This window comes from Passer montanus, unplaced genomic scaffold (assembly GCF_014805655.1).
Source record: "Passer montanus isolate IOZ18808 unplaced genomic scaffold, ASM1480565v1 scaffold53, whole genome shotgun sequence".
NCBI classification, from domain to species: Eukaryota; Metazoa; Chordata; class Aves; order Passeriformes; family Passeridae; genus Passer; species Passer montanus.
The window spans coordinates 2,172,214-2,190,394 of NW_024370263.1; the positions used below are offsets into that span (position 1 = coordinate 2,172,214).

The following is an 18,181-nucleotide window of genomic DNA, read 5'->3' on the forward strand; positions in this document are numbered from 1 at the left end:
TCCATACTCATTTTGCCTTTAAAAAATAACCCTGAACTTTAGACTTACAAGAACACACTGAGAGACAAGCATCTTTTACCTTGCCTTGGCAGCTTCAGAAGAATACTAGGAATAAATCATAGGAACAAACAAAATAGTCATAAAACCCCCTTGCTGCATGACACAGACTGGAGCAGAGGATGTACTCAGACAGTGATTCATGAGCAATGCTCCTGAAACTGCTATTGTGTCATTTCCCAACACCTCCCAATTCCTACCAGCAGGCTAAAGCAGCAATTAAAGAAGTGGGAGTGCTCTTCAAGCCTTCCCTGTCTGTAACAGGCCCACATCCAGCTATTTCTTAGGTAATCCAATTACTATGATGTGACCTCCCTTCATGTATAAATGTCTAGTCAGGCTGCAGGATAGCCTATCAGCCTGGGTGTTTTCCTTGGGACACAAGCTTCTGCTCCTCTAATAACAGAGGTTGTTACAAAACACAGCTACTGCACACAACATTGCACCTCCTCTGCATCTCCTCTCATCACTTTCCAGTTCTCTGGAGAGCTCCTCCATGCCCAAGCACAGTGGGAACAGGTTGAGACCAGTCTCCTGCACCCACCTCTTGGACCACGCTCTCTTCCAGCCTCCCCTCGCAGCTGGGAGGAGCTTCCCACTGACACCTACAGACCTGCCTCCTTATCCTGCTCAAAATTTACCTTAATGGCAATGCCACAGACAACTCTTAGGCCTTCCAGGTCTGACAGAGCCACTTCTCACCTTGTTGGCTTATGGGACCTCTTTGGAGCCCATGCACACTCTGCCTTCTCCCTGCTGCATGAGCTACCTGTAGGGGGGACAGCCTTTTGGTGACCCAAATATCCTGGTGAGGATGTGGTGCTTGGCCAGAGCTCCTGGGGGCTTTAACACAACACACAGTTAATTTCCAGCATCACCCACAGAGCTATCTTTGGAAATCAGTGACAAAGCTGCACGACTGACTGTCATGACCCAGGAAGGTGACACTGAAGAACCTGGACTCCTGGCCAGTGTGTGAGGCAAGTCCCTGTTTATACTCCATTTGAAACAGGCTTTTGCAAGGGATGCAGGGCTTTTGCTTGGAAATAAGCCAAGGGAGGACCTTGGGCTGTATCCATTGACCTCTGATGACAGAGATTAGATAACAAGTGAATGGAAGTACTTTCAGCAGTGGTGCTGTGTGCTGAGAGACATAATAAAGAGCATGTATCATGGCAATACTCAGCATATATAATTCCCTGGCGAGAATACCCAGTGAGACGAAGAGGCTTTGGTATATCCCTGTTTGTTACACTGATTTTCCTGGCTTTTCTGAAGGAGAGAATACTTTCCAGCTTACTCCTGCTCTAAAAAATGCTACAGCCTTTGCAAATTCCAGAAGAAAACTGCAGTTCTTGATGCTCAAGGGTCACTTCAAATGACCCTTTATTTCCTTTGACTCGATGCTTTTCACACTATGCTTTAACATGAAATATCTGATAAAGCAACAACCAAAAGTTAGAGGCACAAGAGAGGAAGATGCGCAGGTGGAAGAGCAGGTACACACCTCTGGCCAAATGAAAATGATAAATCCAAAACCACTAAGGGAGTTTCTACACGGAACAGACCACAGCAGCCTGTCCAGGTCTGTCAGGGAGGGTTCACAAGCAACATCCACAGCCACAGGTACAGAGCCTAAAGCTCCTCTCCCTGCTGTGTGTCTCCTTCACCCTGTGCAGGCAGAGGCAGCTGCTGTGAGGAACAAGGAATGTCTCTTCCCTGTGTGAAGCTTTACTGAGCCCTGGAAACATCAGAGAGGCCTTCGTGGAGCAGCTGATGTGGACAGGAATCCCAGTAATCAAATCTCGGCGGCGGCTTCAATGCGATTCCCCCACCGTACGAAAGCCACCGGCAAGGATTACCCAGGACAATTTAATTATGTGTGAAAACAGCTGCAAAGCTTTATGGGCTTTTAGGGTTGTTGCTCTTTGGATAGGAGGGGGGAAAGGAGAGGGAATCAGACATGAAGCAAGCTGACTGGGAATGACCTGTGATGGCAGGGAAACACCCCGTGATAAACACGAGCAAAAGATTAAGGGCTGATAGATACAAAGCCAGTTTTTCTCAAAGGGTCTGCTTTTTCATGACTTGTCACCTGGCAGGGGGTCAGTGTGACCTGCTGCACCCCACATCCCCAGGGCCACAGGGGATGACTGCTCATTACCTGCACACACCTTCATCCAGAGAAAAGCCAACTTTGCTACTGCTTACCTGAGCACCCATGTTAAAGGAACATGATGGCCTAAGGGACAGTGAGGGGCATTCTTGCTGAGACTAGCTGAAATCTTGGCCATACTTAAATGAAACAGGATTTTACTGCTGCCTTTGAACAGGCCAGAGATTCACCCATGAGAATACAGTGTCTGGAGAACAGAAGGTAACAAGGTCCAAGGAAAAATTACACATTGTCTTCTAGACCTTTTCCCTCCTTGATTCCATTAAAAGGTCCCTGTGCCTTGTAAAATATCTGTAGAGGAAAACAAACCACCACAGAAAATACTTCACTGGGTATTACTTTCCTCAGGCACGATGAGAGCTCATCAATGCAGTCTGTAAGCTGTTTGATTTAAGGACTCCACCAAACACGTCTCACACAAAAATTACAATACATGTGGTATTTGTTTGTTTTTGTTTTTATTTCAATTTTATTTCTGGATTCTACTTTGCTCTGTAAGTTATTTTTCTTGCATGACAAGCAATATCCAGTTATTCATGCACTGCCTTTTTTGTTTTAAGTTTTGACATTTTGCCCAAATTGAAGACAAGATACTTCCTAGAGGTTCTCCTAGCTTCAATGAGGTCTCCCATACTTCTGGCTTTTAAAAAATAGTACATACTAATCCTAATACACATAAAACCAAGGCACACAGTTAGTGACACAAGCCACAATTTCCATTCCACATGCGTGTATGTTCTCTGTCTATGCACAATGGTGCCTCCAACCTGAAAACAATGCATTCAAGGAAAAAATATGGATTGTGTGATTTCCAATGGAGCCTCAAGGACTTTGGTATCCCTAGACTATAAAGAAAGTCCAGAGAACAGAATGCTTAACATCTCCAGCCTCCTTTGAATTCCCAGCCTTACTGAACGAAGAATAAAGAAAGCAGGAATCCACTAATTAAAGAGAAATGGGGCTTATTTGTCTTGGTTTCTGAAGTCACAGTTCTCCACTTCTGAAAACACAAGTTTCTCACCAGTTCTTTTCTGCCCTAGGGCTGTGACCTAAGCAGCTTAAATGATACACAGATTTTGGTCGAAATCTGCTCCTTATTTACTGGACTTCAAATGTGCAAGCAATTACTGAATGGGTCTCGTTTATTGAATAAAAGTATTTAGGCATTATGTTTACAAAGGCCTAGAAACATTAAAATCTAGTGAAAAACAATTACTTTTACAGAATACATCTGCAAGCAATATGAAGTCATTTTGTTTTTGTAAATTTCTCCGTAATAGACTTATTGTTGATGTGGAAAATGTTCACATTGCAGCAGTGAATAATTTTGAAATGCCAAACTTAATAAAGGAGAAATTATTGCGAATAATATCACAGCCCTTAAAGAAAAAAAAAAAAGGCCAAAATACCAGTGGTTTCCTGACTAGTCAATCCTCTTCAGATTGGCAGAACCTCTTCAGACTAATCAGGAAGAGTTAGACAAATAGTTACTTTATTATGGAGGCTGTCAAATAAATCAGAATCTGGCAAGCAACTGTTTTTGAGCCCTGCAGCCGGCCTGGCTTCTTTTCCTGTAAACCCAAGGCAGTTACAACAGACCCAGGGATGTGTGTGTTTGTCTGCAGAGCAACGTGGAGGCTTCAGGCCTCGAAACAAAACTTCTTCCAAATCTGGGCCAGCATTTTTCTTGGCTTCCTCAGGTTTTGTTGTGGAACATGGCTGAGAGAAGAAATGTTTTCTAACCAATTAATTCAAGTCACTGCTGTTATTTTTAATGGAGAGCTCTGAAGCTCAGCTCACAAAGGGTAATGAGAAAATAATGTTTTAAACAACATCATCAGAGGAATTAGGCCACGGACTTGAACTACATTATCCAGTTCTCGCCGCAGAGTTATTCTGCCCCCCCAATGTTTGCTCTTTACAATGGCAGGATGAATGGGAATTTTGCCTGAGGTACAAGCCTGAGACACAGCCACAACTGAAGGTCAGAGAACAGCGAGTTTCAGCACTCAGCCACAAGAAATGGCTCTTGTGCTGCTACAGCCCCCACTCCAAACAGGATCCCAGTGCCCCTGGGCTGTGTGTGTTTGGGAGGGAGTGAAAACCCAGATCTGGTTTTAGCAGGGCACTAGGGCACAGGCTTAATCCACTTCTCACAGCTCTTCAAGAATTTAAACTGATGCAGAGGAGACTTAGGTACATGATTAGCATTGCTCAGTCATTCTGCTGAGTAACACTGAGAGGCAACAACATCACCTTTCCTAGCTCCACTCAGTCCTTTGTGTGCTGTTTGTCTGCCTTGGACAACACTAACTTGAAAGAACCACGAGGCAGAGGGAAGACAAAGGGGAGACAGGGTAGGGAGGGAGAAGAAAGTTTGAAATTATAAGACAGAATGGATTTAATGATCACTGGGGCTTACAGGCCTGTTAGAAATGTTTTCAAACACTGCTGCTGTACCAAGTATACCCACCAGCTGAACAGCCAAGAATTGCAGCTGGAAACTGTAAGATTGCCCAGGCAAGAACTGTCCTTCCTCCTGCCTCCTTTACACCCATGGCAATGCAAACTGGCAGCACTGACAAATCAATTCAACACCAGTGATCATACAGACTAAGAAGGTAGGATATAATAACTTTTGAAGCTAATAAGATGGCTTAAAAAGATTCTTTTTTCTTTTTTTTTTTTTTTCACTAGATCACATTAAAAGCAAGTAGCACAGACAGACTTGCACGTGCTTCCAGATGAAAGTGGTAGCTAGTGCAGTGCTATTCTTAATATGAATTAACCTCTAATACACATCTGCTTTAGTTCTAATTGACTCTATAGTGCTACTAAAAATAACTGGCAGGCATATTTCTCCCATGCCCTGTGTCTCAATATGGATTCTCTGTCTTATGGATCCTAAAATGCAACACCAGAAATACAAACAATCACTAACTGCACACCATCCTATATATAACATTTGTTAGGTTTTGTGGGGAAGAGCCACAGATTGGTCCTTGAAGGCAGCCTGCCTCATGGAGAAAACCACCAGCAAGAGATTGGCATCTCACAGCCCAGGGCCAAGAGCACGGGCAGAGCAGAGGAGGTGCCACTGATGCTGTCAGACAAAAACTGAGAGATGGGAAAAGGACAAGAAACTCATGTTTCACCAAAAAAAACGGAGACTAAAAATACAAAGATAGGAAGGAGACCTTTTTGGTAGGATATATGTTGTTTTATAGGAACAAGCTCAATAATCACAGTACAAAAAATCTTACTTCCTTCACCTTCTGCAGGCAGGGTGAGGTTACCTACAAATTTAAAGGGTTGAAAATGGCTGCAGTCACTCAGTAACTGGGATCTGAGTGTCCATAATATATAGTGACATGCATAACACATGTTGGTCACTTCAGCCACCTTTGTGGCAATTAATAAAAAGAACAGACACCTTAAAATCTTTGTTGGTTACCTAAGGTTACTCTGTGCTTTTATCCTTGTATGATACCTTAATTGAGTTTATATATGAATGGGATCCCCTTCAATTTTAGGCTAATATTCTTTTATATTTATAATATTCTGGATAGCGACACATGCTTGATTACCTTTAAAACACTTATCATGATTCCATTTAAAAATAAATGAATCCCATTTAAAAGTGACTTGTCCCCATCTTCCAGTATTTATGGACAAGGACATATGGGGCTGATTTCCCTCATTATTAAGAAGCATGTCTGAGGCTTAAATCATTTAAATTATTCATTGACAGCAATTGGGCTACTCATACAAACTCCTTACAGAAGGAGTCCCACTGATAGACCAGTCAAGTGGATGAAGATGGCTGAACAGATTTTGGGATGCACAGAGCATCCATGGACACTGCTGACTTTGATTAGGGGGAGGAGCACTTGGAAAATAGGGCCCCACCTCCACTAATTAATATAATTTAGCTGAGACTTTCAACATGGTTGTTCTGAATGACTTTTTCTTCACAGGTCACCATGACTGAGGTCCTGAGGGGTGATGAGCAGCAGCTGGAGGAACAGGAGTGACTGTGCTCTAGACATTTCTAGAGCTCTGGGTTAGATGGGGCTTCCCTTTCTGGTGTATCAATTACCTCCACAAAACCCCAGCCTGTCACCAGACATTTCTAGAGCTCTGGGTTAGATGGGGCTTCCCTTTCTGGTGTGGGTTCAGTGATCCTGAGAGTAGCCAGATACGAGGTGGACATCTCTGCCCAGCCTGGGCTGGGAAAGATTTCACCAAGAGCAAAGCCAATTCTAAGCAAATAAAGAAAACCACCTCCAAGTGTGAATTTTCCTCTTCCTGAAACACTGAAACCAGAGACAGGAGATAGATAAATCAACTGCATTGCTGAGCTTGGACTGTAACAGTCCAAATAACAAAGGCTGTAAGCATTTAAAATTCTGCTATAAGGAGACTTTCCAGCCTATCACAGACTACTGTGCTCTCTGACCACCTCAGCACTGGAAGACCTTGAGCTAACTGCTAGCATGGTTCCAATCAGTGGAGTCAGTGAGAGAACAGGAATCATCCTTCATGGAGAAAAAGAAAAGTTATTGTTATTCTTTGCAACGTTTTCTTTTTAATTAAAAAGACATGTTTCTTGCTCTCCTCAGAATGAGCCAAAGGAACATTTGCAGTCGTTTTCAGGTCACATTATATTGCACATATTGCAGCTGATTTCACAGCTATGTGGGCAAATTACTATTTTTCAGCACAACTAAATCATTATCAAGGTAAAAGCAGACAGTGAGCACCACCAACACCTAGGGGTTACAATATATTTTAGGAAAACATGGTCTAGCTCTTGGAAGAAGACACTTTCGTATTTCAGCCATTCCTCTCTTCCCTGCCCAGCCCCAACTCTGAGCCCCAGCATATCCTGGACTTTATTCCTAGATGTAATCTTGATGGTAAAGATATTTTTTTGTTTCTGTTTCCCCTAAGAAAGGCAAAAAGGTTGGTAAGTCTTTAAACTCTCAGTTCTTATGGCTGTTAATATTTCACATTGCCAGCAGGGAAAGGAATTAAAACTGCCAGTAGCTATCCAGATAGATTTTAAAATCCCCTTCCCTCCCCCTTCTCTCTGCCTCCCTCAGCTTCAGAGGATATTTTCCCCGCAAATTGGTTTTAAATTAAGGAAGGTGATGAAGGCAATGTGCCGTCTCAGCATTTTCCCAGGTGCACTTAATCTAATTTCATTAAGGAGATCAGGACAGATGATCGCTACAGTTGAAACATTAAGTCTGTCCATTTTTGTATAAAAAAACCATTAAGTCTGTCAAAGTGTCGGCGGGTGGGCTGTTTATTATTGGAGATGAAGGCACGCTTTGCTTCCCCAATAAACTGTCAGGAGTAGTAAACCACAAATTAAGTCAGCTGCTGCCAAAGATTCAGGCAAAGATCTCCAACTAATTTTGACACAGGTGTGGCAAAGGCCGAGGAAAGGCTTGGAAACTGAGCCTGTTATGTGAGATATTTCAAACTGACCATCCAAGAGTGGAAGACTGGGCATCAGTGGGTGTAATCAAAACCTGCTGATGCTTCTGACACTCCAGACACAGGGTTGGTGGGAGCTGTGCTGCCCCAGAGCACAACCTGCAGAGTTCACCTTAAGCAGACAAGAATTCATAAAAGCTTCATTCAAGCCACTGCTCTGGTTTGAACTTATGCACAGCTTTGACTGAATGTGCATTCCTCAGACAGTCATAGAGGTATCAAACAAAATTAGAGCAAACTCATGAAAATGCAGAAACTTTGGAAGACCAAGAGCTGTACCAGGAATCAAGTGAAGCTTTCAGATACTACAAAACTAAATGTGAGCCATTTGCTAAGGAGAACATTTTCCTTCTCAAGAAAAATGCAGCTGGGTAGAACTCAGTATTAAAGACCATCAGGAAACATTAAAAAGTGTGAAGTATTAACTGGAATTACACAATCTTTACAGCACACACAGAGAAACCAATAATGACTAATATGGAATCAAAAGTGACATTCTAACTTGAATTTCATGCAGAGGGTAAAGTACCATGTTTGCAGATAATGTGCTTTGAGCATCAAGGGTGGGCAGGGCAGAGGAAGGTTCATTTTCCCAGTCCAGGTGCAGCCAGGGCAGGAACAGAGCCCACTTGAGCTGTATCCTTTATTCCTGCCCAGGGGACACGGTGCTGCACACTGTGCCCTTCTGTATTACCTAGCCTGGCAAATGATTTTGGAATACAGGAATGAGAAACTCTGCAAGCCAAATGAGGGCCTGCAATTGTGGCTATTGGAGCATGCACCCTCCAGAATTCCCATCTCCTTGGCATCTTTACAGTTAATTATATCATTCGATTTAATTAATTGAATTGCCTAACTCAGTTGCCAATTCCTATCACCTGCCTACTCTGTTATGTTCTATCTGATCACCTTCCAGGGAGTTCCTGCCATTGCACAGGTAGCCCTTTGGACTCAGACTACCTGACAATGTTATAATGGCTTTTCTTGATGTGGGCAGACAGCTGTACACAACTGCTCTCTTCTCTGTTGCCTCACATCTGAAAAGATTCTTCACAAGGTCCCTGGTAAGATAAGAAAATGCTCCGGGATGGGGAACTGGAACAGGGAGATGTTAAACAATGGAGAAAGCAGGGAGCCAGGGACATGCTGACTGCCAGCAACAGAACTGGTATTATCCTGTTGTGCCCAAAAGCTCTACATAAGATCTCTTCAAGCCTTTTATGTGAATTAGTGATGGATTTTTTTCATCAAACTAGAAGGCTCTTCTCATTGTTTGCTCTGAAAACTCTTTTCTACATTTTCAAGAATGAATATGGGCACCACAGACTGTGATGACTCAGCTTGTTATATACAGACTAATGTACTTAAAATTTGAGTTTTTGTCTGGATAAGAAAAAACCACAAAATCTCAGCAGGAGGGGAGCACATTGGTGCTGAAGCTTTGACTCTGCTTCATTTTTTTAACTGCATTCTTGCTTTATTTAAATACAAAGGTCAAGGAGAGCTATTATTACTAATAATATTTACCAGAGCTGTAGCTGAGAAGCACAACTTGGAAGGCTCCTCTCCCTCTGGAAGAACTTTCAGGGCTTAACTCAGCTGCCCCAAGTCTCAGTGGGAACCTTTGTGTCGGCTCCACGCACATGGTGGGTGGAAGGATGGAAGCCCAGGCCATGCCAAGTCTCTCCCCCATCTGGCATTTCCCAGAGAGCAACTGAGTGAACTGGGTGTGCAGTAGGCTTAGAGGATGCTATTTTTCTGGTAAATCTATTCATGGAGAACGTTTAAATAAAACAAATTCACTGAGTGGTGAATTTTTGTCTTCCTGTACTGGCAACAAGATTACATTTGCCTGTTTATAGCACCCAAATCTTTCAAGGGCTACAAGGTTATTTTAAATTCAATATTTTGATATTGTTTAAAAAGCAGATCTGTTTTTAATAACAACACACAAATTGTCTGTAAAACAGAGGCTTTCTTCCATTAGGAGAACTAACAGTCTTTACCCAGTTATTACTGTATGGGAGAGAGCTTTCTCACTAGTTTTCACTCTGTATCACTGGGTTTTCTGTCTGTAAGAAACAAAACTTTTGCAGAAGCACTGATTCTGAGCATGTATATATGCACATATGTAACAGTACTGCAGGATGCCAAGCCTGCAGCAGAGCCCAGCACACACTTCCACAAGGACATTCAGCACTGCTGTCCATAAGCCAGAGCATCCTATGGCAAAACCACTTCAGTTCTGTCTGAGAACCCAGCTGGGAAGTAACTGGCAAATGGAGATTTCTCATTATTAGCCACAGCTGAGAACTGTCATAGACTGAAGTGTAATGCTAACAGAAGTGCAAATACTGCCACGTGAAAGCCCTCAGTTCAATCCCATGTTTGATCTTTCCCTTCTGCTGCAACCACTATGAATCTCAATTTCTGGGAAAGTACCAAGTTTAATTCCTCAGAGAAAAGGACCATTGAATGATGAACAAAACCAGTTTGGGGACCTTGGTCTGGGTAGGCTTCAAAACCAGTAAATAACAGATTACCTGAAGTGGGAACTAAACTTCCAGCCTCACAAAAACAAATCAGATGGAAGCCACCCTTTTCATTGCCAGATAAAATATAATGAGCAAAGGAAGAGAAGCCTCCAGCAATAGCACTGGAGGGGGCTTTTCTTATTTCTGGGTAATCTCAGACACAAACACACACAAACAGAGTGACCATTCCTGCTAGAGCAACTCCTAGGCCTCTCTTCATTATTGCATCCCTTTCTCCTGCTGCCTGAACTATGATTTTTCCTGTGGGCTTGTGGATATCCTTTCAAGGTCAACACAGCTGAAACAACAGTGATAATTTCATCCCCCAGATCTTCCATACAGCTTATTCTTCTCATTGCTTCTACTCTTATCACCTCCATCTCTCACTCAAACCCACAGTTCTCAGCACTCTCTTTGACTCACAACACTCCTGACATCAAAATATTCAACTTATGTTTTAAGTCCTGTGTATCCTCGTTCTCTGTAACATAAGGAGCATCCTCTGTTTATCCACACAGCTACATTCTTGGTCAAGCTACCCCACCCTTCATTTACCATTTTGTCTTCCCTTTGGTGACAGAAGATGTAACTGTGTCCTTGTGCCAAGGAAAAGTTGCTGCAAGATCATTTCCCTAGTCTGTGGCTTTGCTTCCTACACAGCTTCTCACCTCCTGAATGGCAAACTATCACTCTTTGTGTTTTGACTCTTTCACAGCTTACTTCTTCCCAGCACTGACATTCAGCATTGCTGTAAACTTCCATCTCTCACTGGTCTGATTCAATCACCCCCTTGGTAAACTTTCAAATGAGCACCTCCTCACTTTTCACCACTGTGCCTTTTGCTACTGAGAATAACTTCCCATTCACAGCCATAAAGCTACCTGACTTTCCCTCTCAAATGCCTCCTAAAACATTAATGCCTAAAATACCCTCTTTAGATTAATACCTATGAAATCAGAGCTGGACAACAAGGAGGCTGCTGGCATACTGATCAGTGCAGCTGTTCAGTGTCCCCCCACTCACCTGGGTCCCTTCTCTCCCATCTCATCCTCAAGCCATGAGCTGTTCTGTGTTCCTACAGCAGCAGGATGGGAACCCAGCCCCAGGTGGAGGGATCACAGCACCACCGTGCTGCTCCCCACATCCATCCCAGGCCAAACTGCACCTGCTCTCCTGTTGCTGCTGACTTCCAGGCACCTCCTGGGACGCTGGGATTAGCAAACTACAGCATGGCAAGGCTGATTCACATTGCCACAAGCACAGCCTAAGGAACTCACTGGGCTGCTGCAGAAAGTCCTGAGAAAACAATGACTTCAAAAGTTTTTGTCTCCACCTCGGATTTAACTTTGCCTGTCTCAGAAGTCGCTTGCTACAGCTAAAACATCAACTACAGAACAAATATACTGTAAATACTGACTGAACTTAGAAATACAGTTCCATTTTTTGCACATCTTACTTAGTACCACATTAAATGAAGAATGCTTGATATCTAACCCCTGATTTGGAGAGCTCACTTACATGGTGGGGCCATGTAATTAAGCTGACAACCCACAATTTCACAGAGAGCAGACAGAAGTCCAAGACTGAAAGAACATGAACACTGAATTACTTTTAAAGAAAGAAACAGGCGCCTTTTTTAATGCAATCTTGAACACTGTTATTAAAAAAATGAGAGCAACATTTTGGAGTAACGAGCAGAGATTACTCATTCCCTTGTTTTACACAAGTTGACTTTTGGCTTTCTGCAGAATACCATTTAACAGAGCACATTACCAAGCTGCTAGCCACTTTTCACAGTGATGCTAAAGCAGGTAAGAGACAATAAGTGGAACTGTTGATGGTTTATATTACTCTATTATGTTAATGTTCACTAAAGTATGCCATAAGCTCTCTCATTACATGTGTATAAACCAATTCTCTGTGGTGTTATTCCTGTGCTAAATGCTATAACTACATAAATCTTGAATTAATGGAGACTTTATAGTTCCTGAAAATGAAGGGTAATTGCTATCTGTTAATGCTGTTGTTGCTATTAAAGGAAGTATATATTTTCAGTAACAATGTTTATGGACCGTGAGCTCCACATCTCAGCTAGTGCAAAGAGAAGAGACAGTGTAATACAAGTATCAGACTGACTCCCTTTCTCTCCCTCCTCCCTCTCAAAAAGCACAGTATCATTTCCCCAGCTTCAGCAAGCAGCACTGCAATCCTCCTTACAGCTGCAGAGCCCAGACCAATGTCCTTCACTGAGCACAGAGTAAAGGAAACAGGATTTGCATTTCCATCTCGGGGAACGCACGATTTGCTAAATTTCTCGCTTGGTTAAATGGCTGGACAGCTCACTTTATTAGTTTGGGTACCTCAAACAGTTCTGTGAGGAGCACATGGTGACAGAATGATAGGTGTGAGAAAGTATCATCCCACTTACTTCCTCTGAGATTTCAGCAGTGATGCAGAAGTGAAAGGCTATACTTGGCCAGAGACAGTTCTCAGAAAGTAGATGGGATTGACAAGGCCCCTGCCTTCAGCTCCTCTTCTCCAATTATTAAAAACAGCAGTGCAATGTTTGGAAACACTCACAATCTGCTGTGAAACTGTACCTTGCACTACAGTAATGGCTCCTCTTTCTGATACACTGTACATGTGACTCACTATGCTCAATTGCTTTTCTCCCCTGGAGCCCTGCACAAGGGAAAAAACCAAACCATCAGGAGTGTGTTTATATTTTACAATGCAGTGAAGGTAAAACCTTAATTTTACCCCAACATCTATGTTTGAAAACATTAGGAGCTCAATAGACCATACACCTATGAACTAAATAAATAGTGGATAATTACTAGCATGGTACAGAGGAAGAAGTAGGAGGTGGAAAATTTCAGTTTTGCTTCTAGCTCAGTCGCTGACTCAGTTTGTACTTGAACACAAACTTTTTTTGTCTGCTTTCCTCGTGAGTTTTATGCAGGCAACACTGACCTGCTGTTTATGACTAACAAAAAATGTCATGCAAATCAAAAGTACATTAGTAACTCCTGCCCTGCCCTTCCTTGGTGCCAGCATGTGTAGGTGTAGCTTGAAAAAGCTGGTTCTTGCTGACCAGGCAGCATTGCTCTGCAGCAGTGGGGAAAGAAGCCGACCCACCACGTAATTTGGGAAGGCTGGTGCTGGGCTAGGCACTGTGCTGAATGCTCCACCTGGCTGCAATAGCCTGGGAGCATTGGCAGGAGACACGTTCTGCCATCACAGGGAGGAGGAAAATGAGTGTAGTCCCTCAGGACAGTCACACCAAAATTCTTACAGCTCTTTGTTGCATCAGTCAGATTAAGTTTTAGACAAACACTGAACGAGTTTCCAGGGGAGTGCAGAATGTCAGGTATGAGCAGAGCGAGTCAGGCTGCCCCTGTGTTCCCCAACTGGAAGGCAATGTTGCACTCACATTATCCCCATGAAAGGTTTGAAGCAACTTCACTTCAACCCTGGTGAGTTTATGTGCATGTGCCCACATCTTTGCTGACAAGAAAAACAACCCCACTTAATTCCAGACACCTATTTAACAGTACTGTGTCATGTTTCACATCTCTGCAGATCAGGCAAGAGATAGAAAGATGATGATCTTGTGCTGCTCTCCTTATGAAGAAAAGAAATGTTGTTATTATTAAGGCAGAGTCACCTTAAGGAGAAGGTAGGTGGGAAATAGGTGAGCCTAGAAAGTCAAATTACAGTTACAGAAATGTAAAGAAATGTCATATTAATGGTAAGGAACACTATAATAGCCTTTCATTTGCTGTAAAGGACAGCAAGTTACCAGCCAAACACAATGCAGCTTCCTCTGAAGGTAACCTCAGATCCCACATTCTGAAAGCTAATCAATGTTGTTCAGATTTCAATTTCTTCTCTACAAGGTGAAGTCAAACCTAATCTAACAAACGTCAGTCTCAGATGTAATGCCTCTAGCTGGGTCTACCAGTGTAATTTAGATAATCATTAATAGCATAGCTGTATAATAAAACTACATGTCACTTACAACTTCATCTGAGCTTTGACTGGCAGATCTTTAAACAGTTTTCTAAGTGATTGCTTTTACTTCCTTTGATTGGGCAGTCTGAGAAACGTTTTAACCCCATGGTATCTAAGCTTTTAGGGAACAATATTTCACCCTCACCACCCCTGCTGTCAGCTCTGCTGCTGTGTAACCTTGTAAGAAACAGAACTTGGGGAGAGGGGTGGTTTCAGCAAGTGACTTCATACATATATGCTTATATAAATTTAAAATAATATAAAACAAAATATGTACAGTATCTTTCATTCAACACACTATTTAAATGTTTCTCTTCAATCAAGCCGCCATCTCAAAACACAGCTTTTGCCACACTCCAAGAATATTTAGTATCTGATGGGATTTTTAAAAGAAGAAGTTGAAGAAGCCCTAATGTTTCTAAAGCTCTAACAATACGAACAAAAAGCTTTCAGAGCAGTCTCTTGAACTCATGGTAACCTCTGATGCAGCTGGGTGTGCTGCTGGGGACACAGGGCTACCTGAAGTCAGCCTGCACTTGTGTAATGCTGATCCAGGAGAAAACTGTGCCACAGCCTCTCATCAATGAATGCAAGACACTGGACAGCCAAAATATAATAAAGGTTTGATGAAGAGCTGACCTGAGACTGACAGGTTTGATCTGCCAGAAGCTGGCAAGGAATACTCAAGTCTTTTATATATTTGATGTTTAAAAGCATGGTGCCACTGGTGCTACACAGTGGGACTTGTCTGTTTTCCTTGCAGAGGTGAACAAGAAATCCCCATACACAAACTACAACCTTTCAATGACCAACCTCTGTATTCAAAAGAAGGTCAGAAAAATCATTGCTCTGTGATAAATATGCATGCATCATGACAAAACACTCCTTGACAGTTACCACACTGCCTTGGGAGGGCAGGTCCCATCTTCTAACTGATTACAAAGCTGACATCTTCAAAGGTTACTATATATACAATATTGGCTCCTGACAAGTTATCAGTGGAAACTTCCTCTGAAACAGCACTAATGCTGTAACTCAGGTCTCACAAAATGCTCACATAATAATCAATAAAGACTATTATGTTAACAGGACTCTCTTTTCTGCAAATAGAAGCTAGTGAAGATCACAGAGTAGCAGATCTGATGCTTTTTCATTCAATTGTAGATATTTTTAAATTTGACATAAAGACTGGAGGAAAATGTTATTTTCAAATTCATTCTTATTTTGACTATCAGGGAATTTCCAAGCACATGAAATAAGAAAATTCAGTCTTACCTTATCGTCAATATCGCTCTCGCTGTCACACTGTGGATTAGAGAGAGAGAAAAAAGATTTTGAGAAACACGTTTTTGTATAGGGATCTTTTGCATCATCCTCTTAAATCTTTAGGATAGCTGTTTATGATGTTCACAGTTCAATGAAACACACTTCTGATGTCAGCAGTAATGCCTTTTACATTGCTAGCATAAACCACAGAAAGCCATATCCTCTCTTATACAAATGTATGGTGTACTCTTACTTGGATGGGGGAAAGCAAACTTTAAACAAAAAAGACATTCAGTGATGCATTATAACAACCACTGTAACATGAGTACCACAACAAAAAGCATGCCTTTTTATCATCCCAAATCATGGAATATATAGTAACAGTTTTGCATTGCTTCACCTTGATAAGCACTTTGCCATCTAACAAGGAAACTGTGAAACTGGAAATCAATTTCTAATTTAATGAGTGGTACCAAGAATAGTAATTAAAATACATCATAAATTCTGGTACATTTTTTAGTTTGAATGAGATCACGATCCCAGGAGGAAGTGTTTACTTAAGGAGTTTTGGAGTGCAATCTCTTTCAGGCTCTGAAAATGAAATGCTCTATTTTCACAGCACAAATGATGGAAAGATAACTTGAGCACTGAACATTTCAGGACATGCATATCTTGCTGGCTGGAGCTCAGAGAGATTTACAGCTGGGAGCAGCAGCAAATCTCTTGGTGTCTGTTATGCTGACAGAAGTGGTCAGTGTGTTCTGTAGCCTTGGTGCCCAATGGGAACTTTCTCCTTCAGCCAGCTGCTGATGGGATGGCCTGGTGGGTTTCTGTAACTGGCAGCACCCTAAAGAGTTCACTGGGTCAACAAAGAGGTGACTCTGCAAGCCAGCAGTGACAAACCCCAAATGTGGAAATGGTCCATGAGAGCACACATGATTCGGTGTCATGAATGTAACAGGAATAGATCTGTTTGGTCATTTTGCCCAGATTTCCTCCTGGAGTGGGGTAGGGGAATCTTTCCTGTCACGTTCTTTAATCCTCAAGTCACACAGCAGAAATTTCAGCTGTTACATTCTCAGTTTTCTGCTGATTTATGAGACAATATTTAATCAAATTCTCTGAAACACGCAAAGCACACAAACAGCCCCAATATATTGAAGGAATCTCCCTCAGTGATTCTGCAGTGAAGAGTGCTCAGCTTCCCGACTGACACCTTCTTCCCATTTTACTGCAGTGAAAATGCTTGGTTTAGGGAATCTGTTTTTCTACAGTCTTGACTAAAGAGAACTCTTTTTCTTTCAAAAGGAAACCATTTTACACTGCCCCACATGATCCACAGCATGTTTTTCACAGAGAAATCTGACTGTTTAGCAGGATGTGCACAGATCTAATTGTATGTGTAACCATTCTGGAAAAGAAAGAACCTGAAGAAAAATGGAAGAAGTAATAGGACACTGCCTTGCAGGGGCCTGGAGCTGTGAGTGGGCAAGTTCTATGGGAAAAACCAGAGTTAATACCAGCAAACTGCACAAAGTCCCAGCCAATTGCTTTGTAGTAGGCGAGAACATCAGATAGCCATGTCTTTAGTAAATACCTTGCCACAAGCCATTTTTGCCTTTTTTGTGACTTTTATTCTGTCACTGACCTTTTTGGAAATCATACGAAACACAGTTTCTGTTTTTTTTTCACAAACCAGAAGTGCACTCAATCCTGATAAATCACCATGAGCAGCCATCTGCTGACTTCCCCAAACCCGTGTCACGCAACCACAAACAATTACAAGTGTCTGCTCTGGGCTTGGAATGGGACTAATTGTCCATCACATTGAGACAAGCTGAAACAGGTTTGCTGGGCAAAGGCTGCCCCAGTACCTGCTGCACTTGTGCTTGCCCAAGACAGCAATAATTCACGCTGACAGAGCAACACATTCATCAAAACTGAGCTGGGGGTGGGGGAAGATGCAGTCACAGCAGTCCACTTCTTATTATTTACATGCTCCTGAGAAACACTGCCTGAGTGGAGGGAAGCCTTTCACCTCCACCCAGGGGGAGTTCAAATCAAGCCCTAATGCTACAGGGACTGTGCATTCCTCCAAATTATTGGCATAATGGAGTGGGTCACAAAGACCTTGTTATTTTACTCTTTAAAGCCTGTCTACACTGAAGTATCCTAAGTTACCATTTTAATCTTGGTGCTCATTCACATGAACGCTCATATTTTAGAGGCAGAATATTTTGACTCTGTGATTTATTGTTCAGACTAAAGCATGTTACAGCAGAATTACATCTATTGCAAGAATGGCATAAAAATAAGTTAGCACACTCAGCTATGGGTTTCTTCAAATTGTATGCTTAGGCAATATCAACACAAATTTTAATTCTAACAGGGGCTTAAAAATTACACACTGCAGTAATAAAATAACCAAATAAATTAAACTTTGAAATCCATTGACTAGAAAGCATTCAAAATGATCACTAAGTCTCAGACACTTCTGCCTATGAGTCCTGGTTGAATAAAACCTCAGTACTGTAAACATTACCAAATTTAGCTTGAAAATATTTGAGATGTAAACAATTTTTTGAACTTTGGTAACCATTATTATTCAAATACAAAGTAGCATTTTAGT

At 42.1% G+C, this 18,181-nt stretch overlaps 1 protein-coding gene across 21 annotated transcripts in view; it reads right to left on the bottom strand.

The window, feature by feature from the left end:
- Window positions 1-18,181, bottom strand: part of FBRSL1 (fibrosin like 1) — a 501,797-nt gene that overhangs the window by 153,564 nt on the left and 330,052 nt on the right. For all 21 annotated transcript variants that reach the window (XM_039724311.1, XM_039724325.1, XM_039724314.1 and 18 more), the window contains one exon: window positions 15,562-15,591. In XM_039724311.1, the coding sequence (XP_039580245.1) occupies window positions 15,562-15,591 (30 nt within the window). The remainder of the gene's footprint in view (window positions 1-15,561; window positions 15,592-18,181) is intronic.